The 12,156-nt window shown below is 49.8% G+C and overlaps 1 protein-coding gene across 2 annotated transcripts in view; it reads left to right on the top strand.

Annotated features, from left to right (window-relative positions):
• The first annotated feature begins 307 nt into the window (after positions 1 to 307).
• Positions 308 to 12,156, top strand: part of EFR3B (EFR3 homolog B) — a 129,738-nt gene continuing 117,889 nt past the window's right edge. Inside the window, exon 1 of one of the 2 annotated variants that reach the window (XM_081000912.1) lies at positions 308 to 664. Coding sequence is in view for 1 of the 2 variants with exons in the window: in XM_081000910.1 (XP_080857036.1) it covers positions 1,211 to 1,217 (7 nt within the window). In the remaining variant the exon portion in view is untranslated. Of the gene's footprint in view, positions 1,218 to 12,156 lie in introns of both variants that reach the window. The other variant, XM_081000910.1, reaches the window with a different exon arrangement.

Below are 12,156 nucleotides of genomic sequence, written 5' to 3'. Positions count from 1 at the left end.
AGAAACACTGACAGCAGCTTAAACTGACCACTAGTCCCTTTAGCTTAGTACTGTCAACCCGGACTGGCAGCAGCCCTCCAGGTTCTCAGGCAAGAGTACCTTCTGCGTGCCAAGCAGATGCTCTACCACTGAGCTATGGCCTTTCCCTAAAACAGAGGAGCCCGAGTCCAAAACGCCACCTCTCTATCTCTCCTTCTTCTGCTTCCAAATACCTCCAACGTCAAGCCACCCACGGGGACAGCTGGAGAGCGTTGGCTGACAGCATGTCTTCGACGTCCCCTTGTTCTAAGAATAAACCTGCATTCGATATCTTGGATGCTCTGCCTGCCTCTTCCATTTTTTTCTCTGAGCAAGGGAGGCAGCCGGCCTGGAGGAATCGGAGCTGACTCACCAGCACCTTTCCCCAAAGTTTACTCCTGGTGCGTGCGTTTGCGTGCCTCTCTTTTCTCCATTGCCGGCAGACGAAGCAGGGGACATGGCCTGCTCCTGTTGAACCCCTCTCTCCCCTTGTGGAGCAGAATCCAAGCCTGCGGGAGATGGCCTTCCGCCGTGGATTCACTGCTCGGATGACTGGGTTCCTCGCGTCGCCGAGACCCTGCTGGCACTGACAGCTGCTGCTACCCGTGTCCATGGAAACAGCAGTGGGCAGCCCGCGAGGAAGCAGGTGGGTGTCGGGAGTCTAGGGAGGAACGTGGCTTGACAAAGGAACTCCGTCCACCAGCCTCCTCCCAGCTGGGCACGGTGGCATGCACACTGCCGTGGGCCCAAGAGGCCTCCCACCTCTGCAGCCCAGACTTTTGCACGTGGCACCCTGTTCTTCTGGTTCTCCGTAGTGCCAAAGGAGAAGCGTTTGACCCCTCAGCAGTGCAGGACACGGGTCTGGCCTGCCACTGAACCAGGTGGCATTTTGCCCTGGTCCTCCAGGGCAAAGCAGATGGGAGACGGGTGTGCCCAGCTAGATCAGTGGCAGATGGGTGCTACAGTCCACAAACAAGTCCCCAGAGGAGCCTGGCGGACTTGAGGAGCGAGTTGAAGAGAGAAAGCAGTCCAGGTTTTCTGAGCAACTTGTTGAAACAGAGCAAGCTGCCGCCTTCTGCCAGCTTTGCCAGCTGAGCTTTCCAGGATTTGGCTTCCCAGAAGGTCTCTGAAGCAGAGCAGGGCGAGATCTCTCCCAACAAAGCAACAGCAGGAGTCCATCCTGAATCCAACAATGGCAGGTAAGGCGAAGAGGGTGGACCTGGTGGCTGCTGGAGGCCAGGGCAGTGGACTCTGAAACTGAGGGGAGAGTCATGTTGGTGATCAATGCATTGGCTTGACTTCCTGGGTCTCTTTCTGTGTGAAAGATTCACAGAGAGACCAAGGCGACATCCACAGGTTCAAGGAACCTTCATCTTTGTGAGAAGTCTGCGGGTGATTTGTGGTTTTGCTTGGGCGCTGGGTGAGAGCCCAGGTGGATGGATAGAAGGGGAAGGTGTGTCAGAAGGAATTGTAGAGTTGGGAGGAATCCCAAGGGTCATTTAGACCAACCCCTGGAGGAGAAGGAACTGACACTTCTTTTATACGGATTACTGACCTTTGTATCAATGAAGCATTTTATGTTGTCGATGTTGTTGTTGTTTAGTCATTTAGTCGTGTCCGACTCTCCGTGACCCCCTGGACCAGAGCACGCCAGGCCCTCCTGTCTTCCACTGCCTCTTGCAATTTTGTCAAACTCATGCTGGTAGCTTCGAGAACACTGTCCAACCATCTTGTCCTCTGCCATCTGTGCATTTTTATATCAGAGTAGTTGTGCAATGTTTGCTGTCGCACAAGTTGTTTGCTTTAGTTTTCTGTACACCACTGAGAGATATTTGTTATGTAGTGTTGTGAGTTTCGGTGGCCGGTCTGGATCAGGGGTCAGCAACCCGCGGCTCCAGAGCCGCATGTGGCTCTTTTACACCTTTGTCGCGGCTCCGGGGTGGATACTAGCAAGGAGAGGAGGCGCATTGTGCGCCCCGACACTCCCCACTGTGGCAGGCGCTGTACTGGCTGTGATGTCGCATGGGGGCGGTGTGTGCATTAGTCACGCACCGTCCCGACGTCACCTTCCCGCCCACCCGCCCGCTACATTGTAAGGGGCATGTACTGTTTTGAAGGGGAGTGAAGAACACACACACACAAAAAGGTAACTTGTTAATTTAACGTTTATTTCTATGAGGAGGAGTAATTCTGAGGGGTCAAAGAAATAATAAAAAAGTGACAAAAAAGTTATTTTTATAATGATGAGTTTTGCGGCTCCCGGTTTTTTTTTCTTCGGAAACGGGTCCAAGTGGCTCTTTTTGTCTTAAAGGTTGCAGACCCCTGGTCTGGATGATGCTCTGGGACCAATCCTTGGGGTCCTGTACCCAGCGAGGGAGAGACTCTAAAAGAGGATTCTATTGTGAACTAGTCAGACGAGTTGCTTTATAAGATAAAGACCTTCCCTGGCCACTTAAGTGTCCTCATCAACATCTCAAAAGAATGAACCAGGTCACAGGAGTGATGAGGACCTCCACACACTAATGGGGGCTCCACACACACCTTTGTCTACCTGCTAGGTTGAAGAACAAGAGCCAGAGTTTTTTTGGGGGGGTGAACAGACCTGGAAGTTGAAGACACAGAGATACCAGTATATGCTTATCCAAGTTTGGTTTTCTTGGAACGAAGGTCAGCAACAGGGGCACCATCTGGGCCCTCCCGAAAGTGACCAGCCCCCCCCATATTTTCAAGGAAGGCCCCAGCCCCCCCCCTCAGTGGGTGGATGGGGGGGTGGCGGGCCAATTCGGCCTGGCCAGGTTGGGGGGGGGTGCACTTGTAATAGCATGCACAAGTGATGCCCCCCGGGGTGCAACTCAGAGTGTCTTGTCAGCAGAGATTGTGCGCAGCTCTGGTCTGCCAGAAGCGGCTTAGTCATACTGGCCACATGACCTGGAAGCTGTCTGTGGACAAACACCAGCTCCTTCGGCCAGTAAAGCAAGATGAGCGCCACAACCCCAGAGTCGCTCGCGACTGGACCTAGTGGTCAGGGGTCCCTTTACCTTCTGTAAAGACTTCCGTATTGATCCTGGCTTTGGGCTAATATTTTTAAGAAGTTTTAAGGAGAGAGCCAGTACGGTGTAGTGGTTAGAGTGTCAGACCTGGGAGACCAGAGTTCAAATCTGCCCACTCAGCCGTTATGAATCTCAGTGGATATGACTTTCGGGCTAGTCCTGCCTCTCCGCCTGGCCTACCCTGCAAGGTTGCTGTGGTGGGTTAAAGGAGGAAGGCAGGAGAGCACCAGAATTCAAAAGCATCCATTCTTCGGCGATCAGCCTTCTTTATGGTCCAGCTCTCACTTCCATACATCACTACTGGGAAAACCATAGCTTGAACTATACGGACCTTTGTTGGCAAGGTGATGTCTCTGCTTTTTAAGATGCTGTCTAGGTTTGTCATTGCTTTTCTCCCAAGAAGCAGGCGTCTTTTACCTTCAAGAGAGTGGGGCCCTAAGCTACAGCTTGTTTAGCTTATATGTAAAACCGGCACTGGTCAGAAGGGACCCCAGGAGGCATCTAGTCCAACCCCCTCCAATGCAGGAATCTCAGCTAGACCATTCATGACAGATGGCCACCTAACCTCTGCTTTACAGCTCCTCCAATCTTGTCCCAATTCTTGCCTCCTGGAGACAAAAACATGAAAGTATTTGTGGGAGGTTTCTCTTATTGCCTTTCTTTATCGCTCCGCTCCTGCCCCATAGTTGAGCCTCTGCCAGGGACGGGACGTGTGGGCAGGCAAGAGGAGCAGATGCCTCTTCTCTTTCGCACTTGCATATAAATCTGAGCTCACAAACACCCAGGCGCCCTGCAGCGCACAGCTTGCCGTTCCAAGTTCTGCAGCTGCCAAGATCTATTTTGAACCTTTGGTGAGGATAATAATAATACACAGTGGGACAATCATGTTTTGTCACTTATTGTGATCATCTATCTTTAGCCCAAGTAATAAACACTGATACAGGTATTATAAAAAATGCATCTGATTGCAGAACAGATTAATATAGCATCCACGGCGCCCCCAGACTGCCAGTAATTTTGTGGGAGGAATTAAATTGCAAACCAGTGCAGTTAAAGTGAGAATATAAGAAGCGGCTGCTGGATTAGGCCCAGTGCTAGATTTACATACAGTGGTACCTCGCGTTAAGAACTTAATTCGTTCTGGAGGTCCATTCTTAACCTGAAACTGTTCTTAACCTGAAGCACCACTTTAAGCTAATGGGGCCTCCAGCTGCTGCCGCGCCGCCGGAGCATGATTTCTGTTCTCATCCTGAAGCAAAGTTCTTAACCCGAGGTAATATTTCTGGGTTAGCGGAGTCTGTAACCTGAAGCGTCTGTAACCTGAACTGTCTGTAACCCAAGGTACCACTGTATAAGCTAAACCAGCTATAGCTTAGGGCCCCACTCTCTTGGGGGGCCCAAAAATATTTAAAGGAAAAAAACACTGGATGTACATTTCCAAAATATACGATAAAAGGTAAAGGTACCCCTGCCCGTACGGGCCAGTTGTGACCGACTCTGGGGTTGCGCACCCATCTCGCTTAAGAGGCCGAGGGCCAGCGCTGTCCGCAGACACTTCCGGGTCACGTGGCCAGCGTGACGAAGCTGCTCTGGCGAGCCTGCACCAGCGCAGTGCACGGAAACGCCGTTTACCTTCCCGCTATAAAGCGGTACCTATTTATCTACTTGCACTTAAGGGTGCTTTTGAACTGCTAGGTGGGCAGGAGCTGGGACCAAAAGACGGGAGCTCACCCCGCCGCGGGGATTCGAACCGCCAACCATGCGATCGGCAAGTCCTAGGCGCTGAGGTTTTACCCACAGCGCCACCCGCGTCCCTGTAAATATAAGATAAAAAAACAAATAAAATAAAACCTACATACAGCAACAGTGTTTTGTGTTGTGTTGGCTCCTATGATATAAGTAATGGGCTCCACCTGTTAGCCTGCTCCCTAAAATATCACTGGTTTGCTCGTTTCTACATCAATTACTTTGATAAAATACATATTTTGTTATGTGCAAATGACTTTAGATACCAATTAGGTCCATCAATTACCCTATATAGCATATATTCAACACAAAAAAACAGCAACAATTTGTTGCTGACAAAGGACAGCTGGACATATAAAGGGCCCCATTCCCTTCAGGAGCTCAGGGCCTCATCAAACGGAAATCCGGCCCTGATCAGGCTAATGGTCCGCCTTGTCCAGCGTCTTGGTCTCACAGCAATTGACCAGATGCCCCAATGGTAAGGTTGTTGTTGTTTAGTCGTTAAGTCGCGTCCGACTCTTCATGACCCCCTGGACCAGAGCGCGCCAGGCCCTCCTGTCTTCCACTGCCTCCCGCAGTTTGGTCAAACTCATGCTGGTAGCTTTGAGAACACTGTCCCACCATCTCGTCCTCTGTCATCCCCTTCTCCTTGTGCCCTCCATCCTTCCCAACATCAGGGTTTTTTCCAGGGAGTCTTCTCCTCTCATGAGGTGGCCAAAGTCTTGGAGCCAGGTTAGGTTACCAGATTTTTTCCAATGAATCTGGGGACACAATAAATAAATAAATGAACAAAACAAAACAAAACAAAACAAACAAAAACAAAAACAAGTTCAGGACGTTGATGCTGCAGCGATGGCGGTGGCAGAGGGGCGGTCGCCGCCTTGACCTCAACCGCCATGTTTCCCCTTCCTCCGAGGCTTCTATCTCCTTTCTCCATAAGCCTGGGCAGCCCCTGAGTTGTTGGTTCTTCGGTAGTGGTGGTGATGGTGGTGGAAGCGGTGCGCAGTGGGTCAGGCATGGAAGGCGGAGAAGGAGGGCCGAGAGCAGCGGCAGTGGTGAGGCTTGGGCAGCGCAATGCCTCCCTTCCCATCGGAGCAGCCCCAATCCCATTCCTACCTGCGTGCAAACAGGAGGGGGCAGGGATCTCTCAGGCTGCACGATGCCTCCGTTCCCATCAGAACAACCCCAATCCCATTCCTACTTGCGTGCAAGCAGGAGGGGGCAGGGATCCCTCAGCTGGGAAGCGAGGCTTCCCGTTGCCTAACTGAGAGTTTCCTGCCCCCTCCTGCTTGCACGCAAGGTCAGATAGGCAGCGCGAAGCCTCCCTTCGCAGCTTAGTTGCTGGGGTCAGGGAAGGTGGGGGCAGCCCGGAAGCTGCATCTGAGAGCCCCTGTACCACCATCACATGGGGACTTCCAAGCAGCTCCTGAAGCCAGCCAGAGCCAACTGCTCTGGGCTGCTGAGACTGCCGCTGCTGCATTTCCCGGGGACATTAGATGAAATCCAGGGATGGAATTTGTCCAGGGACTTATTCGCAAATCCGGGGACTGTCCCCAGGGAATGGGGACGTCTGGTAACCCTACCCAATGGGAAGCCGGGAAGCAGGATCTGAGCACAAGAGCCCTCTATCTTCCTGTGGTTTACAGCAACTTCGATTCAGAAACATGGGTGCCTTCAACTTTGCAGGCACAGCAGAGCCAGTGTGGTGTAGTGGTTAAGAGCGGTAGTCTCCTAATCTGGGGAACCGGGTTCGCGTCTCTGCTCCTCCACATGCAGCTGCTGGGTGACCTTGGGCCAGTCACACTTCTTTGAAGTCTCTCAGCCCCACTCACCTCACAGAGTGTTTGTTGTGGGGGAGGAAGGGAAAGGAGAATGTGAGCCGCTTTGAGACTCCTGAAGGGGAGTGAAAGGTGGGATATCAAATCCAAACTCTTCTTCTTCTTCTTCTGTGACTAGGAGCCATCGATAGCGGTGGCTTCTCAGTGGTGGCACCCACTCTGTGGCAAGCCATCCCACCAATCAATCAAACTAACTAACTAACTAACAAGCAAACTTTATCTTGGTCACAGACCAGCATAAGATAAAACATATGGATTAAATGAGCACATAAGATTTAAAACAGGTAAGGGATAAAAACTAGAAGTTAAAAGGTGAATATATCATACACCAGATGTCAAAGAGATGACCTTAGAAGAAATCTGAAGGCAGCCCTGTATAGGGAAGCTTTTTAATGTTAAATTATGTTTTTATATATGTTGGAAGCCACCCAGAGTGGCTGGGGCAACCCAGTCAGATGGACAGGGTAGTATTATGAGTATGAGTATGAGTATGAGTATTATTAAAAGCTCTGTGTCACCCTCATGCAACAAATCCCCTTTTTGGAAAAATGGAGTGAGGAAATTGATTTTGTAGTGAGGAAATTGATGGTAAAATATAATGTAAGGTGTAGGATGGATGGATTAAAAATGGGAAGACATTCAGGGTGAATTTTCATAGCCGTAAAAGCCCATTGCAGACAAATAAGAACAAAAGCTCAGGGGAGGCCAGCCATGGTCTAATGTCCACATATGCAAATCAGGATGAATGCTCAGTAAAGAGCATCTTCCACATTTGATGGAAACCATGTGATGAGGGTGCCAGTCACACCTCTTCGGGGAGGGACTTCCATCACTTCGGGGCCACCACAGAGAAGCACCTCTCCTGGGCCACTGCTACCAGAACTTCCAGTGGTGGTATCTTCAAGAGGGCATCTTTCGTAGTCCAAAACATTTGGAGGGCACCAAGCTGGGGAAAGCTGTTTTGGATTGACTGATCCATTTTTTTTGCCATGGAAGGTCACCTCTCTTGGGCTTCTCGTTGACTCTGTGCCAATGCTACCTTGAGGAGGAAGGGAGAGAGAGAAAAATCCAATTTCTTCTGTGCTCACGCATGTTTGAAACAGCTTTCATTAACCCTGAATTCTCCCAATTTCTAGGGAAATCAGAGGAAGAAATTTGATCAAAAGCCTGGTTTTAATTAAAGCTTTGAAGTCCCCCAAAGGCAGATTCTGCGTCACTGTGCACTGCTTGACAATGTCTGCAGCCGAAGTGCGGGACGTGGGCATCGCGGGAAAGGTTAGAAGCAGAACACCTGTTCCTCAGCACATTTGTCTCCACTCTGCTTTGGGGCCGTAGCTCCCTGGTAGAGCATCCCCAGTAGCCTCTCTAGATACGACTGGGCTAAGTCTCCTGCTTATAATCCTGAAGGGCCACTTCCAGCCACTGCAGACAATACGGGGTTAAATGGACCAATGGTCTGATGTGGGCAACTTTCTGTGTTGCCATTAGAACAATAGCTGGTGTGGTTTGTGTGAGAGGGCTGAGCTGGAAGCTGGAGACACAGAGACCTGCTTGCTCTGTTCTGGGTCCAAAACTGGGACTAACGGAGAAGAAAGATTTTTAAGGGGGATTTTTCAGGGATCCAGCTGTGAACTGAATGTGAGTAAACTTCTTGTGTCTTTACAGTCATACTTCGGGTTGAAGTAGCTTCAGGTTAAGCATTTTTGGGTTGCGCTCCGCAGCGACCCGGAAGTAACAGAGCACATTACTTCCGGGTTTCGCCACTCGCGCATGTGCAGATGCTAAAAATGACGTCACACGCATGTGTGGAAACTGTGAATCACGACCCGTGCACGCGCAGACATGCAGATGCGGGTTGTGTTTGCTTCAGAATGCGAACGGGGCTCCGGAACGGATCCTGTTCGCATCCAGAGGTACCACTGTATTCTTTTTAGGAGGGATAAAAGGGGATTTATCAGGAACAGAACCCAATCTGAACAAAGTCAGGTTGGATTGCTTAAGTAAAGAGATTCAAATGAATCTACCACCTAGCTTCCTGCTATATACTGAGGAATGTCGCTCTGCTGCTGACTCAAAAGCGTGAGTGTGGAAGGATACTATTAAATCAATATATCCTCTCCTAGTATCTACAACATTCCGCATTACTTACCTTTTCTCTAAACTAAAAAATCCCAAACACTGCAGTCTTTCTTCCTAGAAGGAGCATTCCATCCCCTCGATCATTTTGCTCGCCCTTTCACCAGCCTTTCTCAACCTTTCAATCCCAGCTTCTGCAGTTTCAGTTGGCTTGCTTGGCCAAACAGGAGTTCCAAAGCAACATCTCTCCTCCCTGGGAACTCTCCGTGGTCCTGCAGAGCCTGGCTCTCCCCTCTGGCTCGCTGTCTGCTGCTGGATGAACCCTGCCTTGCCTCGCTGTCTCTTAAACTGGCTAGATGAGGATTGATTTCCGCTTCCACCAGGAGTTGACATAGTTATGCAAAAATGTCTTGCAATGCACTCGACACTCCCAAATTTTCTCCCATTTAAATGTGCCCTCATAAGACCATAAGCAGAGCCGGCTGGATCAAACCAATGGCCCATCTAGTCCAGCATCCTGTTCTCATTGTGGCTGAACACTTGCCTGTGTGAAACTAGCAATCAGGATTCGAACACAAGAGCAAATCTCCCCTCTTGTGGTTTCCTGTAACTGGTATTCAGAAGCATTGGTAGCCCCCTCCTCCTCCATGAATTTGTCTAATCCTCTTTCCATGCGATGGTCACCTCCAGGCTTGATTATTGTAACTTGCTCCACGTGGGGCTGCCCTTGAAGCTGACCCAGAAACTCCAGCTGGTGCAGAATGATGCAGCGAGGCTCCTTACAGGGTCCTTGCTGTGGGATCATATTCATCCAGTGCTTTACCAACTGCACTGGCTCCCGGTGGAGTCCAGGGTCAGGTTTAAGGTGCTGGTTTTGACCTTTAAAGCCCTATGAGGCCTAGGACCCTTGTACCTATGGGACCGCCTCTCCTGGTATGCCCCACGGAGGACCTTAAGGTCCACAAATGACAACACTTTGGAGGTCCCAAGTCGCAAGGTGGTTAGATTGGTTTCAGCTAGGGCCAGGGCCTTTTCAGCATTGGCCCCAACTTGGTGGAACGCTCTGTCACAAGAGACCAGGGCCCTGCGGGACTTGACATCTTTCCTCAGGGTCTGCAAGACAGATCTGTTCCATCTGGCCTTTGGTTTGGACTCGGTCCGACCGTTATGTTTCCCTCCCCTTATGGTCTTGATTTATCAGCTATTTTAAAATGAGGCTGCATTTTAAATTGCATTTTAACCTGTATTTTAAAATGTTTTTTCTTCTTTTTTCTCTCCCTCCCCGCCCCCCCCAATATGTTTTTACTTTGATTTTATTGGTGTTAGCCACCCTGAGCCCGACTCTGGCCAGGAAGGATGGGGTATAAATAATAATAATAATAATAATAATAATAATGCCATCTGAAAAGGTGGTAACTCCCTGTCTCCTGTGGGAGTGAGTTCCACTGTGTAAAGGAGTCCTTTCTGTCTTCTGTCCTGAATCACTGGGTGGTGTTGTTGTTTTTTATTTTAATTTATTTAATCATTTTTTCAATACAAACAACGACCACAAAAGACACTACAACAAAAACCATAATAACAACAATAACACAATTTGACAATTCAGATTTAAATACACTGATATACCTATGACTGCACCCTTTTAACAATATTTCCCCACCTCTCTCTCCTCCCCCCCCCCACTATCCGCCTTATCGCTTAAATTCCAGATGTCTTCATATTTATCCATTCTTAATTTGCGTTGACGTGCAATTCGTTCGTATGTAGCTAATCTGTCCATATTATCAACCCATGTGCTCAATCTTTTTGCGGCTCTTCCAATTCATCAAAACAAGTTTTTTTGCTTCTAATATAGCACGGGGTGTCCACAAATTCTAGTCTTATGGGAGGGGAAGAAAAATGTTCCTCTCTCCACAATGCCATGCGTAATTTTAGAAACCCTATTTTGCTGTCCTGTTTCTCGTTCCTCTCTCCAGTCCGCCTCAGGCTCTTCCACCCTGCTACAGCCCCTCCTGAAAGCTTTCTGGCATCGCTGTCTGTCTCGGGGCAACCTTGCCAGGCGCTTTGACAGCTGCTCAAGGATTTAACGGGTGCCAAAACCTGGCAGGCTGCCAGTGCCACCTCCCAGGGGGTGTTCTTGGCACTTGGAGTTGATCCGCAGCTGAGAACTGAAGCCCATCCAAGGGGGCGGCTGCCCAGAGGGGTTTGAGAAGAGAGAGACCTCAGGAGACGGGAGGAAAGGAGAGAGGAGTTGAGGGCTGCTAATGAGAGACGCTCCCAGCGAGATGTAATGCCAGCCCTGTGCCACAGTCCCTGCGCCAGCCTTTGTTATTATTATTATCTCTCACTCTCCCTGTGAGAGGGTGACAGATTAAAAACAAAGACCCAAAATAGCTTGCAAGGAAGACAGGAAGGTGGAGCAATGAAAAGCAAGCATAATATCATGGACTAGTTCAGGGGTAGGCAACCTGTTATGTACTGAAGTTCTCTCCCTGGGCCAGCAGGGGGATGTTGTTGTTGTTGTTTAGTTGTTTAGTCGTGTCCGACTCTTCCTGACCCCCTGGACCAGAGCATGCCAGGCACTCCTGTCTTCCACTGCCTCCTGCAATTTGGTCAAACTCATGCTGGTAGCTTCGAGAACACTGTCCCACCATCTCGTCCTCTGTCGTCCCCTTCTCCTTGTGCCCTCCATCTTTCCCAACATCAGGGTCTTTTCCAGGGAGTCTTCTCTTCTCATGAGGTGGCCAAAGTCTTGGAGCCTCAGCTTCAGGATCTGTCCTTCCAGTGAGCACTCAGGGCTGATTTCTTTCAGAATGGAGAGGTTTGATCTTCTTGCAGTCCATGGGACTCTCAAGTGTCTCCTCCAGTACCAGAATTCAAAAGCATCCATTCTTCAGTGATCAGCCTTCTTTATGGTCCAGCTCTCACTTCCATACATCATTACTGGGAAAGCCATAGCTTTAACTATACGGACCTTGCAGGGGGATACTGTAGATAGTTTTCACTCAGCTCCGCATATGCGAATAAGGAATTGAAAGTGACGTTCAGTGATTGGATAGTTACAGAAAGTTGTTACTGTTGCTTTGTAGTTGAGCTCTATATAAGCAGGTTGGCTGAACCCTTCAGCCCAGTTCTGTTCTGGGCCTGTGAATAAACAAGAGCTGTTTGAGGAATCGCTGTGTTGTCTGATATGTTCACCCACAACTTAACACAACCTAAGGCCCATGGGACACAAGCGGCCCATGGCGGTCATTTAACCGGCCCATGAGGCAAGCCGCCCTCTTGGCGAGTCCCCACGTGCTGCGCTAAACCGGCGCAGTGTGGCACAGGGACTCGCAGATGCAGACACTGGAAATCACATCTGCACAGACGCAGATGTTGGAAATCGTGTGCGCAATCTGGCCCACGGAGGGATCTCCGCTGGAGTG

Source organism: Podarcis pityusensis, assembly GCF_964106645.2.
Source record: "Podarcis pityusensis genome assembly, chromosome: 3".
Classification (NCBI taxonomy): domain Eukaryota; kingdom Metazoa; phylum Chordata; class Lepidosauria; order Squamata; family Lacertidae; genus Podarcis; species Podarcis pityusensis.
The sequence above is the reverse complement of the archived record's forward strand: the minus strand, read 5'-3'. Positions and strand labels throughout refer to the sequence as shown.